This window comes from Phyllobates terribilis, unplaced genomic scaffold (assembly GCF_046119375.1).
Source record: "Phyllobates terribilis strain yellow unplaced genomic scaffold, ASM4611937v1 Scaffold_7__3_contigs__length_470593459, whole genome shotgun sequence".
In the NCBI taxonomy this organism is placed as follows: Eukaryota; Metazoa; Chordata; class Amphibia; order Anura; family Dendrobatidae; genus Phyllobates; species Phyllobates terribilis.
The window spans coordinates 134,963,058-134,976,504 of record NW_027362767.1 but is presented as its reverse complement, the minus strand read 5'-3'; the positions used below and the strand labels follow the sequence as shown (position 1 = coordinate 134,976,504).

At 45.6% G+C, this 13,447-nt stretch overlaps 1 protein-coding gene across 1 annotated transcript in view; it reads right to left on the bottom strand.

Annotated features, from left to right (window-relative positions):
- Positions 1–12,324: 12,324 nt before the first annotated feature.
- LOC141152943 (nuclear receptor ROR-gamma-like) overlaps positions 12,325–13,447 on the bottom strand; it is a 38,157-nt gene continuing 37,034 nt past the window's right edge. Inside the window, exon 10 of the mRNA XM_073637594.1 lies at positions 12,325–12,832. Coding sequence (XP_073493695.1) covers positions 12,686–12,832 — 147 coding nt within the window. The 3' untranslated portion in view covers positions 12,325–12,685. The remainder of the gene's footprint in view (positions 12,833–13,447) is intronic.

The window sequence follows — 13,447 nt, the reverse complement described above, 5'->3', positions numbered from 1 at the left end:
GTGTCCGTGTTTCTGAGTCGTGTATCCGTGTCTCTGAGTCATGTGTGCGTGTTTCTGAGTCGTGTGTCCGTGTCTCTGAGTCGTGTGTGCGTGTTTCTGAGCCGTGTATCCGTGTCTCTGAGTCGTGTGTGCGTGTTTCTGAGTTGTGTGCGTGTTTCTGAGTTGTGTGCGTGTTTCTAAGTTGTGTCCATGTTTCTGAGTCATGTGTCCGTGTTTCTGAGTCGTGTGTGCGTGTTTCTGAGTTGTGTGCGTGTTTCTAAGTTGTGTCCATGTTTCTGAGTCATGTGTCCGTGTTTCTGAGTTGTGTGTACGTGTTTCTGAGTCGTGTGTGCGTGTTTCTGAGCCGTGTATCCGTGTCTCTGAGTCGTGTGTCCGTGTTTCTGAGTCGTGTGTCCGTGTTTCTGAGTCGTGTGTCCGTGTTTCTGAGTCGTGTCTCCGTGTTTCTGAGTCGTGTGTCCGTTTTTCTGAGTTGTGTCCGTGTTTTTTGAGCCATGTATCTGTGTCTCTGAGTCGTGTGTCCATGTTTCTGAGTCGTGTGTGCGTGTTTCTGAGTCGTGTCTCCGTGTTTCTGAGTCGTGTCTCCGTGTTTCTGAGTCGTGTCTCCGTGTTTCTGAGTCGTGTGTCCGTGTTTCTGAGTCGTGTGTCCGTTTTTCTGAGTTGTGTCCGTGTTTTTTGAGCCATGTATCTGTGTCTCTGAGTCGTGTGTCCGTGTTTCTGAGTCGTGTGTCCGTGTTTCTGAGTCGTGTGTCCGTGTTTCTGAGTCGTGTGTCCGTGTTTCTGAGTTGTGTCCGTGTTTCTGAGTCGTGTGTGCGTTTTTCTGAGTTGTGTCCGTGTTTTTTGAGCCATGTATCTGTGTCTCTGAGTCGTGTGTCCATGTTTCTGAGTCGTGTGTGCGTGTTTCTGAGTTGTGTGCGTGTTTCTGAGTTGTGTGCGTGTTTCTAAGTTGTGTCCGTGTTTCTGAGTCGTGTCTGCGTGTTTCTGAGTCTTGTGTGCGTGTTTCTAAGTTGTGTCCATGTTTCTGAGTCATGTGTCCGTGTTTCTGAGTCGTGTGTGCGTGTTTCTGAGTTGTGTGCGTGTTTCTGAGTTGTGTCCGTGTTTTTTGAGCCATGTGTCTGTGTCTGAGTCGTGTGTGCGTGTTTCTGAGCCGTGTATCCGTGTCTCTGAGTCGTGTGTCCGTGTTTCTGAGTCGTGTGTCCGTGTTTCTGAGTCGTGTGTCCGTGTTTCTGAGTCGTGTGTCCGTGTTTCTGAGTCGTGTGTCCGTGTTTCTGAGTCGTGTCTCCGTGTTTCTGAGTCGTGTGTGTTTCTGAGTCGTGTGTGTTTCTGAGTCGTGTGTGTTTCTGAGTCGTGTGTGTTTCTGAGTCGTGTGTGTTTCTGAGTCGTGTGTCCGTGTTTCTGAGTTGTGTGCGTGTTTCTGAGTCGTGTCCGTGTTTTTGAGCAATGTGTCCGTGTTTCTGAGCCGTGTATCTGTGTCTCTGAGCCGTGTGTGCGTGTTTCTGAGTCGTGTGTGTTTCTGAGTCGTGTGTGTTTCTGAGTCGTGTGTGTTTCTGAGTCGTGTGTGTTTCTGAGTCGTGTGTGTTTCTGAGTCGTGTGTGTTTCTGAGTCGTGTGTGTTTCTGAGTCGTGTGTGTTTCTGAGTCGTGTGTGTTTCTGAGTCGTGTGTCCGTGTTTCTGAGTTGTGTGTGCATGTTTTAGTCGTGTGTCCGTGTTTGAGTCGTGTGTCCGTGTTTCTGAGTTGTGTCCGTGTTTTTGAGCAATGTGTCTGTGTTTCTGAGTCGTGTGTGCGTGTTTCTGAGTCGTGTGTCCGTGTTTCTGAGTTGTGTCCGTGTTTCTGAGTTGTGTGCGTGTTTCTGAGTTGTGTCCGTGCTTTTTGAGCCATGTGTCTGTGTCTGAGTCGTGTGTCCGTGTTTCTGAGTCATGTGTCCGTGTTTCTGAGTCGTGTGTCCGTGTTTCTGAGTCGTGTGTGCGTGTTTCTGAGTCGTGTGTGCGTGTTTCTGAGTCGTGTGTGCGTGTTTCTGAGTCGTGTGTCCGTGTTTCTGAGTCGTGTGTCCGTTTTTCTGAGTTGTGTCTGTGTTTTTTGAGCCATGTATCTGTGTCTCTGAGTCGTGTGTGCGTGTTTCTGAGTCGTGTGTGCGTGTTTCTGAGTCGTGTGTGCGTGTTTCTGAGTCGTGTGTGCGTGTTTCTGAGTCGTGTGTGCGTGTTTCTGAGTCGTGTGTGCGTGTTTCTGAGTCGTGTGTGCGTGTTTCTGAGTTGTGTCCGTGTTTTTGAGCAATGTGTCTGTGTTTCTGAGTCGTGTCTGCGTGTTTCTGAGTCGTGTCTGCGTGTTTCTAAGTTGTGTCCGTGTTTCTGAGCCGTGTATCTGTGTCTCTGAGCCGTGTGTGCGTGTTTCTGAGTCGTGTGTGTTTCTGAGTCGTGTGTGTTTCTGAGTCGTGTGTGTTTCTGAGTCGTGTGTGTTTCTGAGTCGTGTGTCCGTGTTTCTGAGTTGTGTGCGTGTTTCTGAGTCGTGTCCGTGTTTTTGAGCAATGTGTCCGTGTTTCTGAGCCGTGTATCTGTGTCTCTGAGCTGTGTGTGCGTGTTTCTGAGTCGTGCGTGTTTCTGAGTCGTGTGTGTTTCTGAGTCGTGTGTGTTTCTGAGTCGTGTGTGTTTCTGAGTCGTGTGTGTTTCTGAGTCGTGTGTGTTTCTGAGTCGTGTGTGTTTCTGAGTCGTGTGTGTTTCTGAGTCGTGTGTGTTTCTGAGTCGTGTGTGTTTCTGAGTCGTGTGTGTTTCTGAGTCGTGCGTGTTTCTGAGTCGTGCGTGTTTCTGAGTCGTGCGTGTTTCTGAGTCGTGCGTGTTTCTGAGTCGTGCGTGTTTCTGAGTCGTGCGTGTTTCTGAGTCGTGCGTGTTTCTGAGTCGTGCGTGTTTCTGAGTCGTGCGTGTTTCTGAGTCGTGCGTGTTTCTGAGTCGTGCGTGTTTCTGAGTCGTGCGTGTTTCTGAGTCGTGCGTGTTTCTGAGTCGTGCGCGTGTTTCTGAGTCGTGCGCGTGTTTCTGAGTCGTGCGCGTGTTTCTGAGTCGTGCGCGTGTTTCTGAGTCATGTCTGCGTGTTTCTGAGCCATGTATCTATGTCTCTGAGCCATGTGTGCGTGTTTCTGAGTCGTGTGTGCGTGTTTCTGAGTCGTGTGTGCGTGTTTGAGTTGTGTCCTTGTTTCTCAGTCGTGTGTGCGTGTTTCTGAGCCGTGTATCTGTGTCTGAGTCGTGTGTGCGTGTTTCTGAGCCGTGTATCTGTGTCTGAGTCGTGTGTGCATGTTTTAGTCATGTGTGCATGTTTCTGAGTCGTGTGTCCGTGTTTCTGAGTTGTGTCCGTGTTTTTGAGCAATGTGTTTGTGTTTCTGAGTCGTGTGTGCGTGTTTCTGAGTCGTGTACATGTTTTAGTCGTGTGCATGTTTTAGTCGTGTGTCCGTGTTTCTGAGTCGTGTGTCCGTGTTTCTGAGTTGTGTCCATGTTTTTGAGCAATGTGTCTGTGTTTCTGAGTTGTGTCCATGTTTTTGAGCAATGTGTCCGTGTTTCTGAGTCGTGTGTGCGTGTTTGAGTTGTGTCCGTGTTTTTTGAGCCATGTGTCTGTGTCTGAGTCGTGTCTGCGTGTTTCTAAGTTGTGTCCGTGTTTCTGAGCCATGTGTCTGTGTCTCTGAGTCGTGTCTGCGTGTTTCTGAGCTGTGTCCGTGTTTCTGAGTCATGTCTGCGTGTTTCTGAGCCATGTATCTATGTCTCTGAGCCATGTGTGCGTGTTTCTGAGTCGTGTGTGCGTGTTTCTGAGTCGTGTGTGCGTGTTTGAGTTGTGTCCTTGTTTCTCAGTCGTGTGTGCGTGTTTCTGAGCCGTGTATCTGTGTCTGAGTCGTGTGTGCGTGTTTCTGAGCCGTGTATCTGTGTCTGAGTCGTGTGTGCGTGTTTGAGTCTTGTGTGCGTGTTTGAGTCGTGTGTGCGTGTTTCTGAGTCGTGTGTGCGTGTTTCTGAGTCGTGTGTCCGTGTTTCTGAGTCGTGTGTCCGTGTTTCTGAGTCGTGTGTCCGTGTTTCTGAGTCGTGTGTGCGTGTTTCTGAGTCGTGTGTCCGTGTTTCTGAGTCGTGTGTCCGTGTTTCTGAGTCGTGTGTCCGTGTTTCTGAGTTGTGTCCGTGTTTTTGAGCAATGTGTTTGTGTTTCTGAGTTGTGTGCGTGTTTCTGAGTTGTGTCCGTGCTTTTTGAGCCATGTGTCTGTGTCTGAGTCGTGTGTGCGTGTTTCTGAGTCGTGTGTCCGTGTTTCTGAGTCGTGTGTCCGTGTTTCTGAGTCGTGTGTGCGTGTTTCTGAGTCGTGTGTGCGTGTTTCTGAGTCGTGTGTGCGTGTTTCTGAGTCGTGTGTCCGTTTTTCTGAGTTGTGTCCGTGTTTTTTGAGCCATGTATCTGTGTCTCTGAGTCGTGTGTGCGTGTTTCTGAGTCGTGTGTGCGTGTTTCTGAGTCGTGTGTGCGTGTTTCTGAGTCGTGTGTGCGTGTTTCTGAGTTGTGTCCGTGTTTTTGAGCAATGTGTCTGTGTTTCTGAGTCGTGTGTGCGTGTTTCTGAGTCGTGTCTGCGTGTTTCTAAGTTGTGTCCGTGTTTCTGAGCCGTGTATCTGTGTCTCTGAGCCGTGTGTGCGTGTTTCTGAGTCGTGTGTGTTTCTGAGTCGTGTGTGTTTCTGAGTCGTGTGTGTTTCTTAGTCGTGTGTGTTTCTGAGTCGTGTGTGTTTCTGAGTCGTGTGTGTTTCTGAGTCGTGTGTGTTTCTGAGTCGTGTGTGTTTCTGAGTCGTGTGTGTTTCTGAGTCGTGTGTCCGTGTTTTTGAGCAATGTGTCCGTGTTTCTGAGCCGTGTATCTGTGTCTCTGAGCCGTGTGTGCGTGTTTCTGAGTCGTGTGTGTTTCTGAGTCGTGTGTGTTTCTGAGTCGTGTGTGTTTCTGAGTCGTGTGTGTTTCTGAGTCGTGTGTGTTTCTGAGTCGTGTGTGTTTCTGAGTCGTGTGTGTTTCTGAGTCGTGCGTGTTTCTGAGTCGTGCGTGTTTCTGAGTCGTGCGTGTTTCTGAGTCGTGCGTGTTTCTGAGTCGTGCGTGTTTCTGAGTCGTGCGTGTTTCTGAGTCGTGCGTGTTTCTGAGTCGTGCGTGTTTCTGAGTCGTGCGTGTTTCTGAGTCGTGCGTGTTTCTGAGTCGTGTCCATGTTTTTGAGCAATGTGTCCGTGTTTCTGAGTCGTGTGTGCGTGTTTGAGTTGTGTCCGTGTTTTTTGAGCCATGTGTCTGTGTCTGAGTCGTGTCTGCGTGTTTCTAAGTTGTGTCCGTGTTTCTGAGCCATGTGTCTGTGTCTCTGAGTCGTGTCTGCGTGTTTCTGAGCTGTGTCCGTGTTTCTGAGTCATGTCTGCGTGTTTCTGAGCCATGTATCTATGTCTCTGAGCCATGTGTGCGTGTTTCTGAGTCGTGTGTGCGTGTTTCTGAGTCGTGTGTGCGTGTTTGAGTTGTGTCCTTGTTTCTCAGTCGTGTGTGCGTGTTTCTGAGCCGTGTATCTGTGTCTGAGTCGTGTGTGCGTGTTTCTGAGCCGTGTATCTGTGTCTGAGTCGTGTGTGCGTGTTTGAGTCGTGTGTGCGTGTTTGAGTCGTGTGTGCGTGTTTGAGTTGTGTCCTTGTTTCTCAGTCGTGTGTGCGTGTTTCTGAGCCGTGTATCTGTGTCTGAGTCGTGTGTGCGTGTTTCTGAGCCGTGTATCTGTGTCTGAGTCGTGTGTGCGTGTTTGAGTCGTGTGTGCGTGTTTGAGTCGTGTGTGCGTGTTTGAGTCGTGTGTGCGTGTTTGAGTCGTGTGTGCGTGTTTGAGTCGTGTGTGCGTGTTTCTGAGTCGTGTGTCCGTGTTTCTGAGTCGTGTGTCCGTGTTTCTGAGTCGTGTGTCCGTGTTTTAGTCATGTGTGCATGTTTCTGAGTCGTGTGTCCGTGTTTCTGAGTTGTGTCCGTGTTTTTGAGCAATGTGTTTGTGTTTCTGAGTCGTGTGTGCGTGTTTCTGAGTCGTGTACATGTTTTAGTCGTGTGCATGTTTTAGTCGTGTGTCCGTGTTTCTGAGTCGTGTGTCCGTGTTTCTGAGTTGTGTCCATGTTTTTGAGCAATGTGTCTGTGTTTCTGAGTTGTGTCCATGTTTTTGAGCAATGTGTCCGTGTTTCTGAGTCGTGTGTCCGTGTTTCTGAGTCGTGTACATGTTTTAGTCGTGTGTGCGTGTTTCTGAGTCGTGTGTGCGTGTTTCTGAGTCGTGTGTGCGTGTTTCTGAGTCGTGTGTGCGTGTTTCTGAGTTGTGTCCGTGTTTTTGAGCAATGTGTCTGTGTTTCTGAGTCGTGTGTGCATGTTTTTGAGCAATGTGTCTGTGTTTCTGAGTCGTGTACATGTTTTAGTCGTGTGTCCGTGTTTCTGAGTTGTGTCCATGTTTTTGAGTAATGTGTCCGTGTTTCTGAGTCGTGTGTGCGTGTTTCTGATTTGTGTGCATGTTTCTGAGCTGTGTCCGTGTTTCTGGACACGTGTTTCTGAATCATGTGTGTGTTTGTCTGTATGTCTGAGTCGTGTGTGTTTGTCTGTCTGTGTGTGTTATCCTGGCTTTTGTGCATATCAATGTACACTTCAATGATGAAAGGCTTAATGAGAGCTTTAATTAATAACTGGATGTGACGTCCGGTCTTGGCAGCGCTTCATCTTATTACCATTTACCAGGAAAATTCCCGTAGGGTATTCACTTTCGATGCAGACACCAGGACAAGAGAGTTGACATCAGGGGAGTGCAGTCAGTTGATTGAAACCAAAGGAGATTATCTGCCTGTTCTGTGACAGTAGTGAAACGCGATCTTCAGCTGTATCGTCGGGTATAAGAGAAGATGTACAAGTCGTAGCTTTCTGCCGGTGCCTAGGAGAGACCTCTTGTTTAGGCAGCCATGTACAATTTTTGAGCCTATAATCATAATTTTTTTTTATAGATTAGTATCTTTATTGTTAAAAATAATTACTGAACCTCAAGTAAAAGTAGTGCAGCAACGGTAACAGGCCCCTCCTAGCTGTACAGAGCCTTTGTGGTTCTGCATTACACAGCTGTAGCCACTCTTGGTGACCACCACGGGTCCCCTTCTCTTCTAGAAATGTTTCTTCTTCACACATGCCACAGTTTTATATGAAAAGTGAGATATATAATTTGTGCAGTGCATGTGTAGTTTAATGTTCATGTATTTAGCTTATAATTCAGTAAATTAAAGCAAAAAATGGCATTGCGGTCCCCCCAAATTTTAATAACCAGCCAACAGCTGGGGGCTGATGTTGAAAGCCTGGGAAGGGGGTAATAAACATGGAGCTTCCTAGGCTATTAAATATCAGCTCACAGCTGTATTCTTAGCCTTTACTGGTTATTAAAATGTGGGACCCCCCAAAAAAAGACGTGGCGTCCCCCCTATAATTAATAACCAGAAAAGGCTAGGCAGACAGCTGAGGGCTGATATTAATAGGCTAGGAAGTTCATAGTTAATGAACTCTGTTCATCTCACGGCGCTAGCGCTGACGGCAGTGAGGTGAACGGAGTTCGTCGGCTATGAATTCCGCTCACCTTATTCACGTCACCACGAGGCACTCATGCTGCGCTACCACGCGCAGGTCAGTGTCTCTTCTGGATGCCAGGCTGAACAGTCGCATCATGCCACCGTTCAGCAAGGCATCTAGATGTAGCAGGCAGAGCTAGACTCGTCGCAGAACAAATAGATTATCTTCTCATCGGACAGGTGAGGAATATGGTGGTTTATTATTTTTTAATAATCAATGGGTAAAAGGGGGGGGTTATTTAAAATAAAGGTGTCAGTGTCTTTCTTTCAATTAAAGGACTTTATTCTGGACTTGTATTTTTTACAATATAAAAAAGTAGTGGGGGCGTGTTATAGACGCCTCTCCATTAGTAACCCCTGGGCTTGATGTCAGCTGACAATACAAAGCTGACCTCAACCCCAATACTATTACCCCACTTGCCACTGCCACAAGTGGGAAGAGCGGAGGCTAAGCACCAGAATTAGGGCATCTTATGGATGCGCCATTACTGGGGCGGCTGAGAACCGATGTTCTTAGTCTGGGTGGGGGCCAATATTCATGGCCCCTTCCTAGCCTATTAATATCACCGGCAGCTGTCTGCATAGCCTTTACTAACTATTAATTATAGGGGGGGACTCCACGTGATTTTTTTGGGGGTCCCCCATTTTAATAACCAGTATAGGCTAAGTAGATGTCACGGGTGTGTCAGAAGTGACAGACAGTCGTCCTGCAGTTGGTTGCAGGAGATCTCTACGTTTGGCATTGCAGACACCTTCTTAGAAGCTGTCTCTAGGACCCAGCGGCTACCTTCCTCTGGCTAATTAACACCCTGGCCTGGGTGTATAAATACCTGCTGTCTGCTAGACGGAGGTACCGGTGATACTCACATTACCCTTTGTGAAGGCTCGGAGCAAGTGCAGTACTTCATCCTCTCTGGAGCTATGAGGACAGGTGTTCATCTCTCTGAAGTTGACTAAAAGCTAAGCTATCTTCCCTTGTTTGTTCCCCCTTGTTGTCTTTAGTGGTCAGTGGGGATCGACTAGCACTCAGTAAGCTGCACATGCAAAGCACTGATTATATATCTCACTCACATATTTCTATCTATCTATCGAAGAATATTTACTTTGAAAACTATCTTTAAATGACATAGAGAATTACTCTATGTAAAAGCTAATGTTAAAATCGCATGTCATATTGATGCTAGGTGAGAAAAATCCATTGTGCTCGTATGGCACTTGCATGACACTCGTCTGACTTTTCAGGAACAACATCGGACCAATTATATTAACGCAGATGGGTATGAGCCCTTAGCGTGAAACACTGGGATGACCTGGTCGTGTTTCACGCTTAGTCATAGCCACCATGACTAAGCTGTTACAGCAGCAAGCATCACCATGTCAGCCCTGTGTTTTGTGCAGGTCTCTTCACCTTTGGAATAAAAGACACCAACAGTTTTGCAAGAAACATTGCTGTACTGATCTCCTTTTCTAGGGCTTCTGGCTCTCGTGGTCCTACACTCTCTAAGCTCACCCTTGACTTGTGGCTGATCTCTATCCTCACACTGTGGACTTGCTACAATCTTTTTTTATCACTTTTTAAAGAATTTACGTGCATCTTGTTCTTCATATCTCTCTGTATCAAGTTGATCTATACTGTACTATACAGTAGTTTCAATTGTAATATGATGGCCGCCATTTCCAGAGTCTTTGGCCGTAACCACTGATGGAAGAGACATCATAATACTTCCACTAAGATTGTATGAACCATATAGACCAACATCTGGGGGTCGTAAGGTGGTGAAATAAAATTTGCCTGTGCAGTGAGGGGAACATTTAACCTTAAGGCTGTGTGCCCACTATGCGTTTTCTAAGCATTTCCGCAGCGGCAATTCCACTGCAGAAACGCTTAAAAAACGCTTGGTAGAAGGTCTGCCATGTTCCCCAATGATAATCCGCATGTGCTGTGCACATGCTGCGTAAATTTCCGCTGCGGGTTATCATTGCGGAAAAATCCGCAGCACTAACAATTATTTTGCAAAATTGCGGCGTTTTCGCCGCCATTGACTTGCATTGGAACGCATGACATCCGCATCACTGCTTCTGCACATGCGGATATCATGCGGTTCAATGTGCGGAGACTCTCCTCCAGACCCGGGTACCATAGTACCTGTAAAAAAAAGAATAAAATAAAAAATATACATTATACTTATCTTCTGATGGCCCCCGGTGTCCTTACCCGATCCGTCCTGGCTTGCCGGCAGCTCGTGGTGGACTAAAAGGACCTGCGGTGATGTCATTTAGTCATGTGACGGGTCACGCAACCGCTGACGTCGGCGGTCGCGTGACCCTTCACATGACTAAATGACCTCATGGCAGGTCCTTTTAGTCCACCGCGAGCTGCCGGCAAGCCAGGACGGATCAGATAAGGACACCGGGGGCCATCAGAAGGTAAGTATAATATTTATTTTTTATCATTCTTTTATGGTCACACTATATAAATCCATGCCGTTTGCATGGATTTATATAGTGTGACCAAGTTGTCAAGCACTTTCCAAGTGATGCTAAAATCTCATGCAGCCTTGATCAATCCCCCATTCCCTCAAGATGGTTGGACCATCACTGTAAATAAGCCCCTGTACTTTGTGTCACCTCCACCTCATTGTAGATTGTAAGCTCTTACGAGCAGGGTAGTCATTATTTTTGCTTTAATTTTTGTATTATCTTTAATTATGTTACTTATGACTGTTGTATATGAATCACGGAATTATAAAGCGCTGCGGAATATGTTGGTGCTATATAAATAAAGATTATTATTATTATTATATTCTGGTATCCCCTTCCAGTAATCTTGTGTGACCATACGCTCCCAAACCTCATGCTATAAGTTGAGGAGGAGAATTTGACACTTACGGGCAACATCTGGGATGTTAAGATCGTCATATAATAAAACCATACAAGGCAGCGTGCATCAGTTGAAAGTTAGTTTCCATCCATCTTCCACTAATAATTCATTTCCTAACCCGGGTTCAACCTGGCTTCAACCCTCCAATATCTGTTCTGTAATGTCTTGATTCCTTTTCCACCTTGCCCAAGTCCTACGTAATGTTTTCAGGTCCAGAAGTGGTTTCTCAGACCATTATATAATGAGGATAGGGATGTTTGTCTCACCATATTATCCAGGGTGTATGTTTATGCATCCACACTCGTATCTAGTGACCTCAACCTACACAATGAAAATCTGGGAGTGAATGCCACCTCTTCTCCTCCCTTTGCCACCACACCATAGACAATCCCCCCCCCCAACTCTGTAAGATCTCTGGGTGAAGTTGAACAGGTGCCCTACTTATTTCCTCCAACATTTGCCTTCGGCGGGAGATTCATGACATCGGCATACATATTACATAGTGATTCGGTTTGTGAGCGAACCTTACAACAAAGGTTTCTCTGCTGATCTTTCCTCTCCAGGACCCATCTCACCAGTGATGGAACAATGTATGGTCTGATGAGTCTACTGTCATCATCCACTTTTTTTTTTAAAAGAGCTTTTTTTTAGTTATTACTTATTCATTACTTGGCCAATTATTGAAATATTGATTGACTACTTTTATTTAGTTTTCGTAGTAGTTGTAAAGGGCCCCCTTCACAGATGGGCGCAAGTGTCCATGTTGGAACACTCCTAAAGTATGAGAAGTAAATGAGTGGAAGTGGTGGGTTCTCCAGGTCAATACCTTCTCTAGCAGTTTGCTGGGATCATATACAGGAAAGTTAAGTAGAAAGGAATTTTTTTATTGACCTCTATTTTATGGCTTTCGTATTTCCTTAATTCTTTTGATATCCCCAATTTCTTAATCATATTGTAATTTGAAAAGTTTTAAATATGTGACCACATAAAATCCGATCGTCTGTGGTCAATTCTCCAACGCACGTGGACACCATAGTTATGTCTGATATTTTGTTGTCCTCTGGTTCAGACTTGTAGAGGAAGAACTCCCCCCCCATTTGCTGATTTTGTTTGTTATTTTTACCTGGTTTTAATTGGATTTTTCTGTTTTATCCAAGATTAAGGAAAGATACAATATTTCAATGATACATTTCTGAGTTTATAGAATATCGAGATCACAAAATCATCAAAAGATGATAAAGTCATTGGAAACTGTCATTATCGAAACTTTACGGAGTAGGAAATCTGAATATTCTAGTTTTTAGTGATTTGTCCAAAAAGCTCTGAATGATGAAGAACTGATCGCCTACCTGTGCCGGGCAGCACCCTCAGCCGTCCTGCTTCTGTCCCACTGATCAGCTTTATGCATTTACTGGATGTCGATTAGTGCCAGAAAGAGCTTGCCTGAGACATCTGGAAAGCAGGCATCATACTGAGACAGACATGCTACACCTATAAAGCATTAATATTTAATAAACTCTGCCCTTACTGAAAGGGGAAGAAATGCATAGGTAGTACACCGAGATTCGGTGATGTGTGACCAAACACAGCATGTCCTCAGCCCCTACCGTCTGCCGCATCCCCTCAACCCGGTCTGATCCCTGACCTGGCAACGTTCAAGTCATCAGTTTGGTTATTAGAAAAGAGGATATCACGTTTAGAGCACGGTCTTCTACTCGGTTGTCCAAATCATAGATGTTGAAAGAGACACGTGGAGAAACATAACCCGTCTCTTGTTTATGATCCAGCATATGGAAGATGCCATTTAAATCAGGAAACTTATTTTATTACAAAAAGATATAATAGGACATACAAATAGCTTATTGATGATCAGCCACGTAAAACAAGCATAGAGGTTCAATAACATAAGCAAAAAAAAAAATAGAAGGAAGAACATTGGTCATTCTAATTCTTCTTCACAAAGCTTTTGGCATAGGGGTCATGGATCCCATGTCTTGAGTTAATGCTTAAAACAAGGTTATATTATAATGCCCTCTGATTCTAGGATCTGCTCATAAACTCTTTATTGCCAAACCATTGTTCCAAATAAAAGAGTTCTCTACTTCGTAGGGACTTATGGAGTGGAAGACTTCATGATTTCAGGATTGTTATTGCCCCAGGACTCCGTGTTAATTAGGGACAAAAAGACGCGGAGACGAGAGATCTAAGCAGTCAGCAACACGATACGTCCAGCTCTGTTCATGAATTTTCAGTTTCCGAGATGAACAGCTCTTTATACAGAGGAGGGAATCTCTCCCACGCAATGGTTGGGTACATCTGCCTGAAGATGTTCAGCTTTTCCAAGTGCATCTGGCAAATGTTGGAGAGTTTCTCCTTTTCTGGAAGCTGAATACAATAAAAAAATATATTAGCTAAAAGATATCCACACATGAAGAAGAAAGCACATGAGAAAAGGATTCCGGCTAGACCTCTACTTCTTTAAAATCGAGGTCATACTGGGATTATATAGAGCAGAGATCCATGGAGAAAAAAAGACATGTGAGGATTATATAGAGTCGCAATCACATGACGAAGAGGCGTGTGTGGATTATATAGGGTCGTGATCACATGAAGAAGAGACTTGTGAGGATTATATGGAGCCACGATCAGATGGAGTAGAAGAGGCGTGTGTGGATTATATAGGGTCGTGATCACATGGAGAAGAGACTTGTGAGGATTATATGGAGCCACGATCAGATGGAGTAGAAGAGGCGTGTGAGGATTATATAGGGTCGTGATCACATGGAGAAGAGACTTGTGAGGATTATATGGAGCCACGATCAGATGGAATAGAAGAGACGTGTGTGGATTTCATAGAGCCGCCATCAAATGGAGAAGAAGAGAAGTGTGAAGATTATGTAGAGACATGTGAGAATTGTATAGAGCCTCCATCTCATGAAGAAGAGATGTGTGAGGATTATATGGAGCCGCGATCACATGAAGAAGAGACGTGAGGATTAT